General features: G+C 34.3%; 3 protein-coding genes, 1 long non-coding RNA gene, 1 other non-coding gene and 1 pseudogene across 6 annotated transcripts; 5 read left to right on the top strand and 1 right to left on the bottom strand.

Annotated features, from left to right (window-relative positions):
• Positions 238-2,096, top strand: LOC104700260 (AAA-ATPase At2g18193). Its single transcript, XM_010415748.1, has 2 exons — positions 238-1,338; positions 1,433-2,096. The coding sequence occupies exons 1-2, from the start codon at positions 364-366 to the stop codon at positions 1,931-1,933; spliced, it is 1,476 nt and encodes a 491-aa protein (XP_010414050.1). The 5' UTR covers positions 238-363; the 3' UTR covers positions 1,934-2,096.
• Positions 3,057-5,054, bottom strand: LOC104700256. The gene is made up of 3 exons (XR_753531.2): positions 4,379-5,054; positions 4,082-4,183; positions 3,057-3,348 (listed from the first exon to the last, which is right to left on the bottom strand). It is a non-coding gene; the product is annotated as an uncharacterized LOC104700256 (long non-coding RNA).
• LOC104700246 lies at positions 5,904-7,494 on the top strand (annotated as a pseudogene).
• LOC104700217 (phosphatidylinositol/phosphatidylcholine transfer protein SFH10) lies at positions 7,979-11,427 on the top strand. Of its 2 annotated transcripts, XM_010415700.2 has the most exons (13): positions 7,979-8,249; positions 8,380-8,614; positions 8,700-8,799; positions 8,903-9,169; positions 9,304-9,381; positions 9,470-9,571; positions 9,655-9,704; positions 9,797-9,896; positions 10,010-10,105; positions 10,223-10,288; positions 10,396-10,456; positions 10,545-10,933; positions 11,044-11,427. In XM_010415700.2, exons 1-13 carry the CDS (start codon positions 8,234-8,236, stop codon positions 11,155-11,157), a joined length of 1,674 nt encoding a protein of 557 aa, XP_010414002.1. In that variant the 5' UTR covers positions 7,979-8,233; the 3' UTR covers positions 11,158-11,427. The 2 variants fall into 2 exon arrangements, with proteins under 2 accessions (XP_010414002.1, XP_010414018.1); XM_010415716.2 differs by lacking the exon at positions 7,979-8,249 and having other exon boundaries at positions 8,524-8,614; positions 8,686-8,799.
• Positions 11,366-11,437, top strand: TRNAH-GUG. The gene has a single exon. It is a non-coding gene; the product is annotated as a tRNA-His (tRNA).
• Positions 11,946-14,041, top strand: LOC104700207 (mitogen-activated protein kinase 7). Its single transcript, XM_010415687.2, has 3 exons — positions 11,946-12,223; positions 12,538-12,977; positions 13,067-14,041. Exons 2-3 carry the CDS (start codon positions 12,555-12,557, stop codon positions 13,739-13,741), a joined length of 1,098 nt encoding a protein of 365 aa, XP_010413989.1. The 5' UTR covers positions 11,946-12,223; positions 12,538-12,554; the 3' UTR covers positions 13,742-14,041.

Below are 20,034 nucleotides of genomic sequence, written 5' to 3'. Positions count from 1 at the left end.
AAATCAAAGAGTGGAAAGAGCCAAGTAGATTCGTTCGTCACATGTACTAATTGACCTCTGACGTGTACACGGACGTCGTCTCCTTGCGGCGCAAGCTTCCCTTCCTTACTAATTTTTTTGTTTGGTAGGTCAAGTCTCTTTACTCTGTTAAGACTTCTTTATTATTTTCCTATTTGGTCATATGTGAAAACAATTTTGGGCATCTGCGTCTATAAAAAGAACACTACCTCTTTCTCACTTTTTTTTTAACTCATCCCCATCACATCTTCTCCCTCATCAGTCTCTTTCACCGGAATAAAATCTTTAGGTCATCGGCAAATTTCATCGGTTTTTTTCTTTGTGGCATATCGATTCTCAAGATCGATGTATCCATCATCCGATTTCTCTTTCTCACCATCGTCGCTGTTCTCAGCGTACGCATCTTTAACGGGGTTCTTGATGCTCTTTAGATCGATGCTCCACGATTTCGTACCGGAAAAGCTCCGATCTTACTTCTCCAGCTTACTCGACCGGTTCTTTACTCCAAAATCGAAGTATATAACGGTGGTTATCGACGAGAACTTCGGACTGAACCGGAACCAAGTCTTTGACGCGGCGGAGATGTACCTCCGGAACAGAATCGGACCAGATACAGAGCGTTTACGAGTCGGCAAGATCCCTAAGCAGAAACATTTCACGATCTCCATCGAGAAAGGGGAAGAGATCCTCGATACCTTCGAGGGTTCCGAGGTGACATGGAGCTACGTTCAATCGGAGAACGAGAAAGGTGATAAAGTGAAACGTTACTACGAGCTCACGTTCGAGAAGAAGCTTAGAGACAAAGTCATGGATTCTTATCTGAGCCACGTTGTAGCCGAGTCAGAGGAGATTAAGCGGAACTTGAGAGTGGTGAAGCTTTATAGCAGAGATGTGTACGCCAGTGATGATGATGATGGTATGGCTGGTGGGAACTGGGGATGTATTAATCTTGAGCATCCATCGACGTTTGATACGTTGGCCATGGATCCGGATGCGAAGAAGAAGATCATCGATGATCTGGAGAGGTTCTTGAAGAGGAGAGAGTTTTATAAGAGAGTTGGTAAAGCTTGGAAACGAGGTTACTTGTTGTATGGTCCTCCAGGAACTGGTAAATCGAGCTTGATCGCTGCAATGGCTAATTACTTGAAGTTTGATGTGTTTGATCTTGAGCTTAGTAGTATTTATGACAATGGTGAGCTGAAGAGGGTTTTGTTATCTACAACAAACCGTTCGATTTTGGTTATTGAGGATATTGATTGTAATGCTGAGGTGAGAGATAGGGAAGCTGAGAATCAAGAAGATGATAAGAGGAGTGGAAAGGTGAAATCTTTTTTGAATTTTGTGATTTGGTTTTGATCTTTTAAGACAATCTATTATTGGTTCTAACTGTGTTGATATTGTCTTTGAGCTGCAGGTGACTTTGTCAGGGATTTTGAATTTCATTGATGGGTTATGGTCGAGTTTTGGAGACGAGAGAATCATCGTGTTCACGACGAATCACAAAGACCGGCTAGACCCTGCTCTGTTACGTCCTGGGAGGATGGATGTGCATATCAACATGTCTTACTGTACAGGTCTAGGATTTAGGACATTGGTCTCGAACTACCTCGGTTTAGATGGCTTAAACCATCCTCTTTGTGAAGAAATTGAGGCGCTGATCGATTCTACTGAAGTTACTCCTGCTGAGTTAGCTGAAGAGCTGATGCAAGATGATGATACCGATGTTGTTCTTCGTGGAGTAATTAGCTTTGTTGAGAAGAGGAAGGTTGAGAGAAGCAAGGGCAGTACTAAGGAGGTTTCTACTTGTAAAGCAATTGATGATGACGAAAAACAGAGTGGTTCTTTGGATTGTGTAAAGAAGAAGAAGAAGAGTGGTAAACAAAAAGGAAAAGGGAGAAAGGCCAAAACTTATTAGATAAGAGATAGCTTTGTGATATATGAAATGGTGTGTTGTGTAACTTGGTACTTTAACATTAAGCCTAATAAAATAAAAGGCTTGTATGGGTTGTAAACCTTAGTACTTTTAACAGAAGCTTGTATGAGGTTATTAAAAATTACTTTTTAAGTTACCAGAACTATTACCAATGTTATTAAAAAATAGTGGAAGGCACTGCAATTTTTCACCATTACGAAAGTTGTTGACAAAACCTAAAAAGCGGCAAAGTAAAGAAGCAATTTAAAAGGTCGTGAGTATGTTCGAGAATATGATATTGCCATAGTGGTTGCCAACAGGATACCTACTTACCGTAGAATAACTATAAATCGATGTTGGTTCTCTTAGTAAAACCATTTGGTATTAAAGCTATTGATCAAATAGTGAGGAACAGATTTTATTCTCTTCAGACACAGGTTCGAAGAAGCATCAGGATGCATGGTTTGTCTTGTTGGTTTGGTTCAAGATTATAAAACTCTACTTGCTCTGCTTTTAAACTCTGTTTTCCTTTTTGCCTTCAGCAGATTTTGTCAAAGGATGCATATAATGTAAACAAGGTTTTTTGGGGATATATGATATGGTCTGTTGTGTAACTTGATGGGTTATGGTCGAGTTTTGGATTGTAATGCTGAGGTGAAAGACAGGGAAGAAGAATTTGTTTACAATTGGAGCAGAATCTCATTGGCCAGGTAAAAATAGAGAAAATTACATGACAATAGTTTTTTTATAAATTAAAATATAAAATAGAAATCCTATGGCAGAACCTCATTGGACAGGTGAGATATGTTTTATAGGATAAAAGATTGATACTGAAACAAAGATTTCAACATGATGATTAAAATATCATTACACATTATTATAATATAAAACTAGGATCAGATCCGCGCTACAGGAGGAATATTTATAGATATATATAATTCTTAACTAAATGACATATGTTACATCTCATAACTATATTATAGTCAATTATGTGAATTATATATCTGTTTAATGAGTTTGGATAAAATAGTATATAAAAAGTGAATATAATACATGGTGATATAATAGTAAAAAATAAAATAAAAATAAAATTGTTTAAACATATAATTATTTAAACAGAATGATAGGTTTAGTACAATGGTGGTTCGATATATATAGAGACCAGGAAAGAGATACAACTTCACAATAAAAACAACATTCAACATTCAGCTATAATGTCAGTACCGAGTAATTGTAGTAGATTCCTGCAGTTCTTACCTCTGCATTTAGGTTTTTTTTTTTTTTCCTAGCTTAGTCATCAGCCAAAGCTTGGCCCTTTGCAGTTGGAACAGCCTGCAAAAGAAGATCGGTTCTTTTTGTGTTTCTAAAGAGTAAAGATTTGTTTGCTTTTGATATTCTTGCTACTTCGATCCTGCTGGCTTCAAGAAGAGGCAAAACAATTATTAAGTTCATCATTTTATTACATAATCAACAAAACAGCAGAGCCTTAAGTAAACGATCAAGTGTGATTTATTCACAATTTCACATAATATGGAGGTACCTAATCCATGAATAAGATATTAATCGATGGGTTAGACAAAGTGCAAATATAACTATATGATATTCTATAAAACAAAGTACGAATAATCTCAAGGAATATTTTAAAAGAAGGAAAAGCACAGATTCCACAAAAACGGCAGAAAAAACAGAGTTTGGTTTCACTGGACAATGTATTTCTTTTTGTCTAATTTAGTAGATGCCATTTTCATTGAGTTAACAAACATTATTGTGTGCTATTATTAGAAAGATATCGAATGTTTAAAGGCATAGAAAGACAAGTAAGACTCTCGATCCGGGATGTTCGAGTATGTCGTGATTCCATAATTCATATTACTAAGTACATCAGAAAAAAAGTTGGAGAGTTGTTTAGTATTATAAGCTCAGCTAATAGATAATAGATATTGTATTTGGTATGAAACTATTTTACGATCAGTCAATGAAGTGAAATTTCAAGAACAACTTTGACAGAGGATGGATTGAAAAGTTTCAAAGCATTTCTGCTTGTACTTGAGATTCAATCTTACTCTGATTCATCAATCTAAGTGTGCCTAGTGAACCTCTTACTGAGACTACTTATAGAGCTTTGACGAAGTTGTGAAGCAAGTGATATACCTGCAACAACAACGACTGTGAGCACATCTCCAATCCTCTTAAGTTTGTGCACACTTTTCTTGTGGGACTGAATCTCTTCAAAGCAGAATCTTCTGCCAAGAGCTGCACAGGATTAAGATTAAGCAACACAACACACTCATCAATTGTACTACAAAAAAAATGCCATGAATCAACAGTATAAGCATCAACAACAAACCCAAAACTCTCCAACAATATACTTCTCTCAAATGAATCTAGACTAAGAACGAAACTAAGATAAATCTAGACTGATTCACAACAGTTACAAAGAAAACTAACCTTGCCGGTGCCCTTCGCCGTCCCCGTAAGTCCATCGGAGATCAATTGCCGTCAAATCCGAAACGTCATATCGAGATTAATAACGATTGGAACCAGAAAAATCAAGGTGAATCGATTGAAATCTAAAGAATCAGAAGAGATTCATCTGTTCTCATCTGTTCATCGAAAAGCTCACTCTCGAGATAAAACAGGGATGATTTCGAAGAGAACGAGCTGTAAGAGGTTGCAAGAGAAGGCGAAGACGATGCTGAAAATGATTTGAACCAAGGCTCGCTTCTCTTCGTACTCCTTGTAAAGCCTCCGATTGAGAAACCAGAGACCGGCCGATCCTAACAGACACAGAGATCCCATCACCACTATCCCCTCGAAGATCGCCCATCCGTAACCCATCTCCGGCGATCTCTCTCTCTCTCTCTCTCTAACAAGAACAAGTGAGAAATTTTGGTTTTCTTCTTGCCCCAATTTCAACAACGTCGCCGTATTGAGAGAAGGCTGTCTCAAGAGCTCTGTCATCGGTGGCCCAAGCTAGACAATTGCTTTTTGGTGAGTAAACCACACATCTAACCATGGTTAGTTAGATTAATCTTTCACTAAACCCTAGAAAATATCTTAACCTTGAGTTAGTCATCATCTCAGCCTCCCTCACCCCATTTTAACTTGGAGAGACTTCGTCTTCTACATTCTTCACAAATCTATTTCGTCCCTCACTGTTAAACCCTAGATCTTCTTCTTCTTTCTCAAAAAATACACATCAAAACAGTTAAATCATATCTATCTGTTGTGTATTTTAATTTTGTGATTTGTATTTTTTTTATTGCTTAGTGATATGTTAAATCATATTTGATGTGTATTTTAATTTTTTGATGTGTATTTTTTTTTATTTTTTTATTCAAAATCGAAAAACTAAACCCAAAAAATAAATTGTAATTACATGCAGGCACTAAACATTTGAGTAATTTTCAGTGTTTAATTACATATGAGTAATAAACTTTTGGATAACATTTGAGTAATTCATTCTTCGAATAATCATATGATGGTCAAATAATTATTCTTTAGTTTCATGCTAACGTTGGTAATGGTTTTTTGATCATCGGCTCCTCAATTACGAAAGTTTTAAAAAAAATGTAAAGAACAAGATATATAACCAAACTGAAAGATTCTATTAGGAAAAAAAAAAGATTATAGAAAATTGGTCAAAAATTAGTTAAAATCTCATTTAAAATGCCTGTTTTGAGCCTGAACGAATAACACCACCACTTTACTACTTCACGTTTCCTTGCGACACAGGTCTTTTACTTTTTTGTTTTGTTCCCTCAAAAATACTTTTGTTAAATTTCTAAATTGGTCTTTTCAAATCAAACGAAAAAGGCAATAATTTTGAGGAAATATAACATAATAATTAAGGAATAGTATTCGTCATGTGCGTCTATATATTGTATGAAGAAGTTATAATAAAACCTTGACAAAAACATTAACTCATCCCATCCATCACTTCTGTAACCCTAGCTAGGTCATTCGACGGAGATATGTTTCCTTCATCCGACTTGTCTTTCTCAGCGTCGTCGCTGTTCTCAGCGTACGCATCCTTAAGCGGATTCTTGATGCTCTTTAGATCGATGTTCCACGATTTCATACCGAAGAATCTCCGATCATACATCACCAACTTACTCGAACGGTTTTTCACTCCGAAATCGAAGAATGTGACTATGGTTATCGACGAGAAGATGGCATTTAAGAGGAACCAAGTGTTCGACGCGGCGGAGATGTACCTCCGAAACAGAATCGGACCCGATACTGGCCGTTTACGAGTCGGTAAACTCCCTAAGCAGAAGCACTTCACAGTCTCGATCGAGAAAGGCGAAGAGATCTTGGATACTTTCTGAGATGGACTTACGTTGAATCAGAAAGCGAGAAAGGGGATAAAGTGGATAAAGTGAAACGTTACTACGAGCTCACGTTCGAGAAGAAGCTTAGAGATAAAGTCATCAACTCTTATTTGAGCCACGTTATAGCCGAATCGGAGAAGGTTAAGGCGAATCTAAAAGTGGTGAAACTTTATAGCCGAGATGTGAATTCGAGCAAAGATGATGATGGAATGGCTGGTGGGGATTGGGGTTGTATCAATCTCGAGCACCCTTCGACGTTTGATACATTGGCAATGCACCCGGATGCGAAGAAGAAGGTCATTGATGATTTGGAGAGGTTCTTGAAGAGGAGAGAGTTTTACAAGAGAGTTGGTAAAGCTTGGAAACGAGGTTACTTGTTGTATGGTCCTCCAGGAACTGGTAAATCAAGCTTGATTGCTGCAATGGCTAATTACTTGAAGTTTGATATCTTTGATCTTGATCTTACTAGTATGGATGATAATGCGGATCTGAAGCGCATCTTGTTATCTACCACGAATCGTTCTATTTTGGTTATTGAGGATATCGATTGTAGTTCCGAGGTGATAGACAGGGAAGCAGAATCCGAATCCGAATCCGAAGATGGTTATGCATATGCAAAGGTGAGAGATCTTTTTGAATTTATCTTTTGAGAGAATGTGTTGGTTCTTAGTTTTGACTGTGATATTGTCTCTGTGTTGTAGTTGACTCTATCAGGGATTTTGAATTTCATTGACGGGCTATGGTCAAGTTTTGGGGATGAGAGAATCATAGTGTTCACGACCAACCACAAAGAACGGCTAGACCCTGCTCTCTTACGTCCTGGAAGAATGGATGTGCATATCAACATGTCTTACTGTTCAGGGCTAGCATTTAGGACACTGGTCACTAATTACCTTGGTTTAGATGGCTTAAACCATCCTCTCTGCGAGGAAATCGAGAAGCTGATCGATTCTACTGAAGTTACTCCTGCCGAGTTAGCTGAAGAGCTGATGCAAGACGATGACACTGACATTGTTCTTCGTGGAGTAGTTAGTTTTGTTGAGAAGAGGAAGGTCGAGCGAAGCAAAACCAAGGAGCTGGAGGATGCTATGCGTAAAGTAATTGATGATGACTACGTAGTTGATGATGACGAAATACACAATGGTTCTAGGAATGGTTCGAATAAGAAGAAAGGGAAAGGAAGAGGCAGAGGGAAAGGGAAAGGAAAAGGAAATTAAGAAGATAAAAGAATTATTATTTTTTATTTAAAATCGGGGGCATTTTAAAAATAAAATACATCTCATTAGGAATCTAATTATATTTTTACTCTGTTTGGTTTGGTGGTTCTTGACAAAAAAAAAAATTAGAATAAAAAATATTTAAATATATGTTTCTATACAATTAATTCTTTTAATAAAATTTTGGTTCGAATAAAATATTTCTGTAAAACAACAAATGCATGTGATCATCTCTTTCTTTCCGTTTCTATATGGGGAATATACAAAGAACAAAAGAGAGAGAGAAAGAGAAATGGAGAAGAGTATCATCAATGGTTGGTCAAGAGAGATAACACAAAAACATGGGGTGTAGCTTTTAAAGAAAAGATTAATAGATATTTTTGGACATTTTTTAAATCTCCTTTTTTATCTCTCACCAATTTCTCATTTTCCTCTTTGCAGAGGTAATTTATCGTTTTTTTTCGTTTTTTTGTTCCTCCATATTCATCATCGTCACCAATGCTTTAATTATGCATGTGTTTCTTTTCGAAAGATGATCGAATCAGTTGATGATTTAGTCATAGATTGTGTTTTGGATTGGGATGTGTTTTGAGTCTGTCATTTTTAAGTCTTATGATATTTGGGGATGTGATCTTTGCAGGCATTTGGATAAGACTTTGGTTCTGTTATTATAAGAACACTCTTTTTGGAGTGCTCTTCTCGCCTGCCCGTATCTGCCTAAATCCACGCCTATCTTAAATACATAACATATCATGTCTCTCACCGTTGGTACATCTATGTTCTTTTTGACCATTGATTAATATTATTATATATATATATTTTTTTTTTCTTTTATGAATCCTTCTCTTTGTTACCTTTCATGACGTGTGTTTTTTTTATGGATCTTGTACTTAATTAGATAATGATGTATGTGTTCTGGAGACACCCAATGTGTGTTCTTTTAAAAAAAGGAGTTGCTCCAAGTTGAGCTGTTCCTTGACTAAGAAGAGAAGAAGTAGCAAAGTGATGTCCGTGGAGATCATCGAGGATGAGCATGACGCGGAGGAGTTAAAGGCGGTTGATGCATTCCGCCAAGCGCTTATTCTCGATGAACTGCTTCCGGACAAACATGATGATTACCATATGATGCTCAGGTAGTTGGCTGTCTTAAACTGTTCATATAATAGATCATGCCAATGAACTAATTAGGCTTAAGCTTGTAAAGTTCTGTATGTGTAGGTTTTTGAAAGCCAGAAAATTTGATCTCGAGAAAACTAAACAAATGTGGTCTGACATGCTCTTATGGAGGAAGGAGTTTGGTGCTGACACAATTATGGAGGTATGTACTGTTGTACACTATGGAGCTTTTATGGAATCTTGAAGGTACGTGCATTGCGATTGAAAATTTATAAAAAAAAATTGTTTGTATGTATATCTCTTAGGATTTTGAATTTAAGGAAATAGATGAAGTGTTGAAATACTACCCTCATGGACACCATGGAGTCGACAAGGAAGGTCGACCCGTGTACATTGAGAGGCTAGGTCAAGTAGACTCTACCAAGTTAATGCAAGTTACGACTATGGATAGATATGTAAACTACCATGTGATGGAGTTTGAGAGGACTTTCAATGTTAAGTTCCCAGCATGCTCCATTGCAGCAAAGAAACACATTGATCAAAGTACAACAATTCTTGATGTCCAAGGAGTGGTACGTAAGACAAATTGAATCTTATAAATGGTAGAAACTATTATCCAATATTGACCAAAAATAGTGTAAATCACTTTTTATGAAACCAACCTATTATACAAAATTCATAATTAAAACTCCTGTGGTCACAATAGGGGCTAAAAAACTTCAACAAGGCAGCAAGGGATTTGATTACTCGTCTTCAAAAGGTCGATGGCGACAACTATCCCGAGGTGAGTTTTGTACTATCATCTTATTATGTCTGATTCTTGGTCACTCGATTTATTTGTTTTTCTCATTTCTTACATGTCATCGGCTTAGACCTTGAACAGGATGTTTATCATCAATGCTGGCTCAGGATTTAGGATGTTGTGGAGCACGGTTAAGTCCTTCCTTGACCCAAAGACTACAGCAAAGATCCATGCAAGTATCTAAAACCTCTTTGCTATCTGTCTGGATGTTCTAGTGAAAGATATTCTAACTACTTTAGCTTATAAAATATTCAGGTTCTTGGTAACAAGTACCAAAGCAAGTTGCTTGAGATAATTGATGCCACGTGAGCTTTACAAAAAACTTCCGCATGAACTCTCCAAAGAGATATAGTATTTCTCTGTGTATAAATATGCATATCATGTTTCCTTGTATTAGTGAGCTGCCTGAGTTTCTAGGAGGTTCGTGTACTTGTGCTGAGAATGGAGGTTGCATGCGCTCGGACAAAGGTCCATGGAACAATCCAGATATTATGAAGGTCTGTATTCGACAAATTCTTTGATATAATATTAGCAACAACAACTCTTATATTGTAGTTAGTTTAGGTCCTTCTCTATGAAAACTAAGCTGATTCTCCCCATTGACCTACAGAGGGTAAATAATGGTGACCACAAATGTTCAAAGAGATCTCAAGCTGAAAATGCTGCAGAAAATACTACCTTTGAGGAAGATATTGTGCACTCCAAGGTCTTGCTTGCCTTGATCTAATCTATATGCATCAATAATCTTTCTTAACAAATATTTTCAGTAAATTCCTTGTGAAACAAGTTGAATGTCACTCATTCATGTTATATCATTTCCCAGGGAAATGACTCTGCAGCTGAGGAAGCTCTTGAAACTGACCACTCACAACTCTCTCCCTGTCAAAATGTCAGAATGACACTACTTTCCTGAAACATGTTGTATATATATGTCCGTATATGGCCAAAGTCCAAAGAATTTGAATGTTTCTTCTACTTTCTCCCCTTGTATCTCAGGTCGTTGTTGCTCACCCAGCATGGAACATACCAGAAGCTCACAAATTTTCCATCTCAAAAGGTAGATCTTGTGCAAACACAACTTAAGACCCAAATACTACTCCTAGTTAAAAAGATTTGAATTTAAATACTTCTCTGTGATTGAACAGGAGATGTTTACGCTATTCAAGAAGCTTGCAAAGCTACAAATGAAATTGGGAGGTCACCTGTTTTCACTGGCGTGATGGCTTTTGTGATGGGTGTATTCACCATGATTAGAGTTACTAAAAATGTTCCAAGGAAGCTGACCGAGTCTACATTATACTCGACCCCAGTTTACTGCGATAACAACTCGATGAACAAGAGCTTAATGCAATCAACATCCACCATCTCAGGGGAGGATTTCATGGCCTTCATGAAAAGAATGGCTGAGCTTGAGCACAAAGTCAACATCTTGAGTGCGCAGCCAGCAACTATGCCTCCTGAGAAGGAAGAAATGCTTAATGCTGCTATTAGCCAAGTCGATGTCTTAGAACAAGAGCTTGCTGCGACCAAGAAGGTAACATAGAAGGAAACTTAATATCACTCGTTCTCATCTCCTCATTTTCACTATGAATTTTATGTTTCTTCCACTATCTCTCCCATTAAAAAGTTCTTGGATCTTCACAGGCTCTAGATGATTCTCTTGGTCGACAAAAGGACCTCGTGGCATACATTGAGAGAAAGAAAAAGAAGAAGAAGTTGGTACGTGTTGATCAAATTCAAGGTCGTCGGTTCGAGTGATGCTTGAGAGAGGGGACCATAAAAAATGTTTTGGTTTCTGGGGTGAGAAAAATTACGGGTCTAGGCCCGAACCTTTTACTTATTCAAAAAAATAAAAATTAAAGGCCATTGAAGACATGAATCATGTGTAGTGCTTACAAAGCATTAATTGGATTTTGTGATAAATAATGTGTATCTATATGTTATTTGTGAGAAGTTAATAACAAAAGTGGCTGTAGTTTAGTGGTAAGAATTCCACGTTGTGGCCGTGGAGACCTGGGCTCGAATCCCAGCAGCCACACTTAAATTTTATTTTTTAAAATCGCTTCGACGAAAGCTCCGTTTCAAACAGAGGGTTTCTTGAAACCAAACCAGAGTAGTTGTAATGACGCACTCTTTAAAGTTAGGTTTAACTTCACCGGCTCTTAGTGGAAACTTCGGTTCGGACAACAACAACAAGATGAAGTCTCCCCCAATCAACGTTAGCCACGTGTTACTTTTCACTGCACCCACGTGCTTAGTAGCCGGTTACTTGATCCATTTAAACCCTCAATTTCTGTGTATTCGTGTACGTATATACCAAGATTAATTCTACTTAATACTAAAATCTTTACTCAAATTTTTTCTATTAGTTACAAAATTCAATTACCAAATATAGTAATAAATAATCCTGATTTGTAAGAAAATAAAAAATATCAACAAGACTTTTTGAGATTTATTTTATTTAAGATAGTTTGTAACTGAAGTTTTTTTTTTTTTTGTAACACAAAAAAAAATATCTAAATCTATCTAGAAAAGAATGTCGTTTTCGTAATTAGAAGACTTGCATCAAACCAAACGTATTTTGCTTCTTTCCTTTGCTTCTTCTTCCTTCTTCTTCCTTCCCTAAACATTCCCATTCCTCCCCTGTATGGGTCTCACCACTTCCTAACTCTTCCTCTCCTTCTCTCTCTTATATCTTCTGTCTGGTTTTAGCTATATCATGAAGAAGCAATCTCAATTCAGATCCAATCATACCCTTGTCCTCTTTATCTGATCATCTTCAACAACAACGAATTTGGCTTCTTTAATTTCAGTTTTTTTGGGGGTATGTTATGTTCCATCTCTTCCTCTGTTTGATAGAGCTTCTTTTTGAGTTTTTTTTTTATTCTGATTACGCTTAAAGTTTGCTTTTTTTTTATTGGGAGTAGTAAGATTGATAGCTAAGTAAAGGTATATGTATAAAAAAAATAGTTGGAGTTTCACTTTTTTTTTAAGACGTAAAGAAGAATAAAGCTTCAATGATTTCACAAAAATTCCTGAAATTTCGATAAATATCTATAAACCCTTTTTCAGAATTTTGCCAATTTGGGGGAAAAATATACTGAAAAGTTTTGGTTTTGTTTTTTTTTTTTGGTTTAGGAGAGAGAGAGAGAGAAATGGCGATGTTGGTTGAGCCACCAAATGGGATTAAACAGAAAGGGAAACATTACTACTCTATGTGGCAAACATTGTTCGAAATCGATACTAAGTATGTTCCTATCAAACCCATTGGTAGAGGAGCTTATGGTGTGGTTTGTTCTTCCATCAACCGAGAGACTAACGAGAGAGTTGCTATTAAAAAGATTCACAATGTCTTTGAGAATCGTGTTGATGCTTTGAGGACGTTGAGGGAACTTAAGCTTCTTAGGCATGTGAGGCATGATAATGTCATCGCTCTTAAAGATGTTATGTTGCCTGCTGTTAGATCGAGTTTCAAAGATGTGTATTTGGTTTATGAGCTGATGGATACTGATCTTCATCAGATTATTAAATCCTCTCAGTCTCTTTCTGATGATCACTGCAAGTACTTCTTGTTTCAGGTAACGTCGTATGTCCTTCCCTTAGTAAGTCTACATTTTTGAGTTTTATCGGTTTGTTGTAATATTGACATTTTGTTTGTTATGTTTAGTTGCTAAGGGGTTTGAAGTATCTTCACTCTGCAAACATCCTTCACCGTGACTTGAAGCCAGGGAACCTCTTAGTCAATGCTAATTGTGATCTCAAGATTTGTGATTTCGGGTTAGCGAGAACTAGCCAAGGCAATGAGCAGTTCATGACGGAGTACGTGGTTACACGTTGGTACCGAGCACCAGAGCTTCTTCTTTGCTGTGATAACTATGGAACTTCCATTGATGTTTGGTCAGTTGGATGCATATTTGCTGAGATTCTTGGTAGGAAACCGATCTTCCCGGGAACAGAATGTCTCAACCAGCTTAAGCTAATCATCAATGTTGTTGGTAGCCAGCAAGAATCTGATATTCGGTTTATAGACAACCCGAAAGCTCGAAGGTTTATAAAGTCTCTTCCTTTCTCAAGAGGAACACATCTCTCCAATCTTTATCCACAAGCCAATCCTCTAGCTATAGATTTGTTACAGAGGATGCTTGTGTTTGATCCAACCAAGAGAATCTCTGTAACAGATGCACTCTTGCACCCCTACATGGCGGGGCTGTTTGATCCTGGATCCAACCCGCCTGCAAATGTCCCAATCGCTCTGGACATAGATGAGAACATGGAGGAACCAATGATCAGAGAGATGATGTGGAATGAGATGCTGTATTACCACCCTGAAGCTGATATCTGAAACGCCTAATCAATCATCGTCAATGATCATCAAGAGTAAGCTTTTTACAGTTTTTTTTTTCTTTCTTTCTACAATGCAGCTTTGATGTTATGTAATATAGCGAGTCCACAAACGCGGAAACAAATGGATAAAAATGCCTGGTGCTTTGATCTCGCCTGGTTTGATGATTTAGTTGCAGTGAGTGAGTGAGTAGTAGCAAGTTAGTAACAGAGTTTGAAATGTTGCTCTCAGTATCACTTTCCCACTTTGTAAATTTGACTGTTTGTTACTAAGTTAAAAGGCTTTGTTCTTCTTACATTATTTTTGAGTTGTTGATGAGTTTACTTCAGATTTTTAAGACCAAATCCTGTATTTTGTAAGTTATTTGTCATTAGATGCTCATACTATATCAAGTAATATGCTACCTTTTAAAAAGCGGACCAACATGTTTTCTCTATTGATTAGAACGGAAAATTGGATATTGTGTCACTTCATATTTTTTACTCTATTTATAAAACAACCAAAAAAATTTCACAAATTTTATTACTTAATAATTTTTAACTTGAAATTAGTGTGTGTATGTATGTGTGTGTGTGTGTGTGTGTTTTTATTTATAGACTATAGTATGCGCCTATTTATCGCAATTCGAATTAGTAAACAATAAACGAAAATATTAAAAAAAATCTTTGAAAACATTAAACATATTATTTTTAGTTCAAAAAAAAACAGTATAAATAAGAATGGAATAATAAGATATAGGGCTGACCTAAACATTAAGAGGGCCCCAAGCACAACTCAACTTGTGGCCCATTAGCTTAGAAAATTAACCTTTTTTAAAAGAAAATTAGTGTTTATAAAATAAACTTAACAATGACATCGACGACAAAATACAAAACTAGTATAACTGTATGTCTGTATCCCACCTGGTTATTGGAACAGTAAACTTTTTTTTTTTTGGACCAATGTGCTGCTGAGTTTTTAGGCCACATAAATAAATGGTATGGTTGGAATAGAAACTCCAGGCCCAAGTTTCTATTTTTGGCTGATGGTCGCGTCAGAAAGGTGTTAACTGTTACCTACTTTGACCTATCTACTGTATAAAACAAGATTTAATGTGTATTATATCTCATCAATTTGTTAAATTACTAGGTTTTGAACCTACGCTACACATGGTTTATTTGATATATTTTGATAAAAATTATATATGATTGATTACGGTAATAGAATATTATCTCATAAAAAAAATTAAAATTTATCTCATACAAAAAAATTAAAATTAGTACTAAGGAAAAAAATTAAATTTCAGATACACAATTTTTAAAAATATAAAAATCAGTTGTGTTATAAAATCAAATCTGATAAAAAAATCATAAATTTAACTTGACGTCGAGACGAGGCAAATCAAACTGATGCCCTCACATATCCTAAACCATGTTCTTTGACCACGAGAAAAACGAAACAATTTTATAATCATGAATTTAACTCGTTTTCATATTTAATTGATCGCTACCACCTATGTTTTCGTGTTTTTTATTCAATGTTTTCTTATTCTACATATTCTTTCTTGTCATTTTCATTGTCAAAGTTTGTGTTAATTTTCATCGTAACTTTTACCGTTTGGTTCTTCTTTATACTCTTTTTCTTCTTCTTCCTCGTCAACTTCTTCATATTCTTCCACTGAAAAACCTTTTTTTAGACTACCATACAACTTGATAACTCATCAAACTCCAAGAACAAAATCATTTCTTTTCTCATAAAATTTGTAAAATTCATGATTACCAGCATAGTGAACACATGCACCCAATTATTGACAATTTTATCCATATACTTATTTGGTTTTAGATCCACGCGTTTAGAAACTTCTCAAACCAAAATCCTTACTTGGTTTATAATATTTTAAAAACATAATAAAATATACTAATAATTATTTATTTAATATGAATCATATGATATATAGAAATATGAGTACACTATAAGAACATATTAATTATAAATAAATAATATAAGTTATATTATATCATCAAATAATATCAACCATATCATATTATCAAATAGCTGTAACCGTATATAACAGTAACCGCTTGAACCGTAACCGTTTAATCGTTTGTTCAACGGTTATGGCTAAGGTTACAAAAATTTCTAACCATAACCGATGATTAATAATCCTTAACCGTGACAACCGTAACCCTGGTCATGCCTATGTATATCTAATAAAATATGTGTGTTTGTCGTCTATCTTTCTTCTTTAAACCTCAAAATTTGATTCAAACATCAAATTAAGGTCTTACAGCTCATATGAAATAAAAAGCACAAATGTGGATAAATAAGATAATTTATGTTTTACATCAATATTTTTAATATTTTAAACTTTTAAATGGTTTCGAAATATAAAATTTGAAACTTTTAAATTTTTTTAATATTTATAATATTTTAAACTTTTAGTATTTAAAAACTTTTTAAAAGTTAAGAATTTTTAAAAGTTTCAATATTTATAATATTTAAACTTTTAAAATTTTTAAATATTATAATATTTTTTTGAAACTGTTTAAAGTTTTAATTTGATCAAATAAAAATCGAGATCAAACTAAATAAAACTTTTAAACTTGGACGCCTGATAAATCAAGTTTTCCTGCTCATTCGTTGTTGGAAACATATTAATCTTATTTATACTTATTTTGAACCATTGTCTAAAAAAATTCCAGCCGATGTGGGATATTGTGCTTAGTTCTTTGATTTCCATAAATTTAATCTTTGATTTCCATAAATTTAAAATTTTTCCTTTTTCTAAAAAATTCTGTAAATTTAAAAAAATGTTAATAAATGACATGTAATTGTTTAAAATAATTCTTAATATAGAAAATTCTGGAAATTGTATAAAATGTTAATAAGTGATATGTTAAATTTCCATTGGTTGTTTAAAATCCTATGTGTACGGATTTAGAAGCTTATAGCTCCTACTTTTTATTAGTATAGATGATTAATTAAAGTTTCTGTCTAAATTTTGTGTTTTTTTTTTCTCGACATTAATATGCATTATTACCTAGTTGTTATACATAGAACTAGGTGATACCTCGTGCTACAACACGGGATTAAATATTTTGTTAGTTACTTTTTTTTGTAATGTAGTTTTTTATTTTTGACGTATTTTCTTTGTTTATATATTGTTTATTTGTATATTTGGGGTTATACAGTAAATTGGAAATCTTAATAGAGTAAGTAGTTTGTAAAATGTAGTTTGTCATGGAAATAGATACACCGCAATATCGGATAGTAGTTTTGTAAGAGAATAGACACTCCGCAATATTGAATAGTAGTTTTGTAAGAGGATATACACACCGCAATATCAGATAGTAGTTTTGTAAGAGTATGAGTTTTTCTTTATTTTGGTTTATCGTCAAAAGATGAGAAGTTGCTTGTTAAATTTTAGTGTGAGATATTTCAATAGTTAGGAAACCATTGTATTTTTAGTGAGATTAGGTATATTTAGGTTATCATTTAGAAGTTAATATTTAATATATCAAATCTCAGCAACATCGTAAAAACCAATTTAATTTATAGTTTGATAAAAATACATGTTTTGACGGGTTTAACTCAAAAAAAAATATATTTTAAAATTTTTAAGAGTAAAAATATTAATATTACTTAAATATTTATAGACTTAAATATATTATAATATTTTAAACTTTTAACGGAGTTCAAATATTTATAATAATTTAAACATTCTATAAAAATTTAAATATTTATAATCTCTTAAAAAATTTTAAAAAACGTAAATATATTATAATATATTTACTTTTTAAAAGTTTAAATATGCTCAAATATAGAACCAAATTAAACTGTTAAATTTGGATACCTGATAAATCAAGCTTCCTGCTCATTTGTACGCAAAACATATTAGTCATATATTTATAGTGATTATGAACTATATTCCAAAATATTTAGTCGATGTGGGATATGCAGTACACATTTTCTGTAAATTAATTTATAACTTTACTCAAAACATATTAGTCATATATTTATAGTGATTATGAACTATATTCCAAAATATTTAGTCGATGTGGGATATGCAGTACACATTTTCTGTAAATTAGTTTACAACTTTACATATATATAATTTCTGCGTTTTTTTATTCTTTCCATCTATACTAATCATAATTAATTACTATGATTTTGTTAAGGAAATATTGAAAAATCTAAACTAAATGATGATTTGTTTTTATTTAATTGTATTAAGTTGATTTTATGTTTCTGTAAATATCTCACAATATAAAAGCAAATCAAATAAGTTTACATATATATACAATTTCGTATTTAATCTATTGATTATTTTGGAAGCAACAAAGTCACAATCCATAAGTATTAAAGATTTCTCATTATTATTAATATTCATAATAATTATAGGGATTAAGTATGGTAATAGTTAATATCTGATATTATTGAAGCCATTAAATACTCGAATACAAGTTTCCTTATTTATAGGGATAAGACCTTGTTTGGTTGTGTGAATAATTATTCTTGAATCAAACCAAATACACGATCCGAATAGTATTAACCTGGATTACAAACGGATCCGCGTGTAGATTTTTGTTCTATTACCAGGTTAAAGAAGATCCGTGTCCCGACCCGGTCATAATTAAGTGGGCGATTAAGGGGTATAATAGTCATTTATTGAAATCGAAACTATAGGGTAATTTAATTAAATTAAGTGATTCTCTAATCATTTTTAATGAAAAACGTAACAAAACAAAGTCACGGTATAATTTGAGTTTAGTGGGTACTTCTGCTTTAATAGTATAGATTACAAAAAAAATTAGTTGACAAAAAAAATTACAAACTTTTATTATTTCTCCAATTATATATATATATATATATATATATATATGTATAAGATACATATTCCAATGAGGATGAATATTTCATGTCCAATCAACAAAATTTCTACTTCGAAATGTATTGATACATTATCACTGATTTATTATGCACATTGTTTTCGTTTTTATTTTGAATTCTTAATTTCTCCAAAGTAGTACCATTACAAAGTTTGAAATTTTGAATGTTATATTGTAGAAGAAACTGATTGTAAATTATCTTAAATATATCTACGCACACTCGTACACACACACACACACACAAAAAAAAAGAAAAAAAAAGCAGTTGACATGCTGAAGATGCATGTTAGCCTTTCAAAAATTATCCATTCAAAGGATCATTATATTGTTAGCTGATGAATTATAAATAAATTTTACCTCTAGTAAGGAAAAAAGGATATAATGAAGAACAAGTGAACAACCCACTCCAAATATGTAATGCATGAAAGTATGTTATTCACTTTATTTGATGGATACCGCAAGTATGAAGATTAATTGGATAAAAGCATGTATTTCCACCCCATTCTACTCAGTATCATTTAATGGGGAATTGGTAGGGTTCTTTCCGGGCAAGAAGGGGTTAAGACAAGGAGATCCAATTTCCTCTTCATTGTTTGTGTTGGCTATGGACTTCTTATCTAAACTTCTAGACATAGCAGCTGCTGAAGGTTCTATTCGCAAGCATCCTCTCTGTATGGACCCTATTGTCACTCATCTCAGCTTCGCAGATGATGTTCTCATTTTCTTTGATGGTTCAGAGTACTCTTTGCACGGTATTTTGGATGTTTTGAGAGAGTTTCATGTTGCTTCGGGTTTGGATGTCAACCTGAGTAAGTCATGTCTTTTTCTTGATGGGAATAACTTGACCATGTCTAGAATTCTTGCTGCTAGATTTGGTCTAACTCAGGGTTCTCTTCCAGTAAGGTATCTCGGTCTACCTCTATTACCACACAAACTGAAACCGCTTGATTATCAGCCTCTTATTGACAGGATCAAAGCTAGAATTTCCTCATGGAAAGTCAGGCATCTATCTTTTGCTGGAAGACTCCAGTTAATACAATCAGTTTTGTACAGCATCATCAATTTTTGGGCTGCGGTTTTTCCACTTCCCAAAGGTTGCTTGGATAAACTTGAGCAAATCTGCAGTGCTTTTTTGTGGACAGGTGCTCCTAACTCTGCTAGAGGTGCCAAAGTTTCTTGGGATTCAGTCTGCACTCCAAAGAGAGAAGGAGGCTTGGGTCTTCGAAAGCTGCAAGATTCTAATGTTGTGTTTGGTCTAAAGTTGATATGGTTATTGTTTGCTGGTGGAGGTTCTCTTTGGGTTTCATGGATTCACAAGGTCATAATTAGAGGAAGACTATTCTGGGATACAGATTTTCAGAATTCTGGAAGCTGGATTTGGAAGAGGTTGGTCAAGCTACGCTCTCTAGCTAGACCTCACATTTC

This window comes from Camelina sativa, chromosome 1, assembly GCF_000633955.1.
Source record: "Camelina sativa cultivar DH55 chromosome 1, Cs, whole genome shotgun sequence".
Classification (NCBI taxonomy): Eukaryota; Viridiplantae; Streptophyta; class Magnoliopsida; order Brassicales; family Brassicaceae; genus Camelina; species Camelina sativa.
This window is presented reverse-complemented; position numbering and strand designations above follow the sequence as displayed.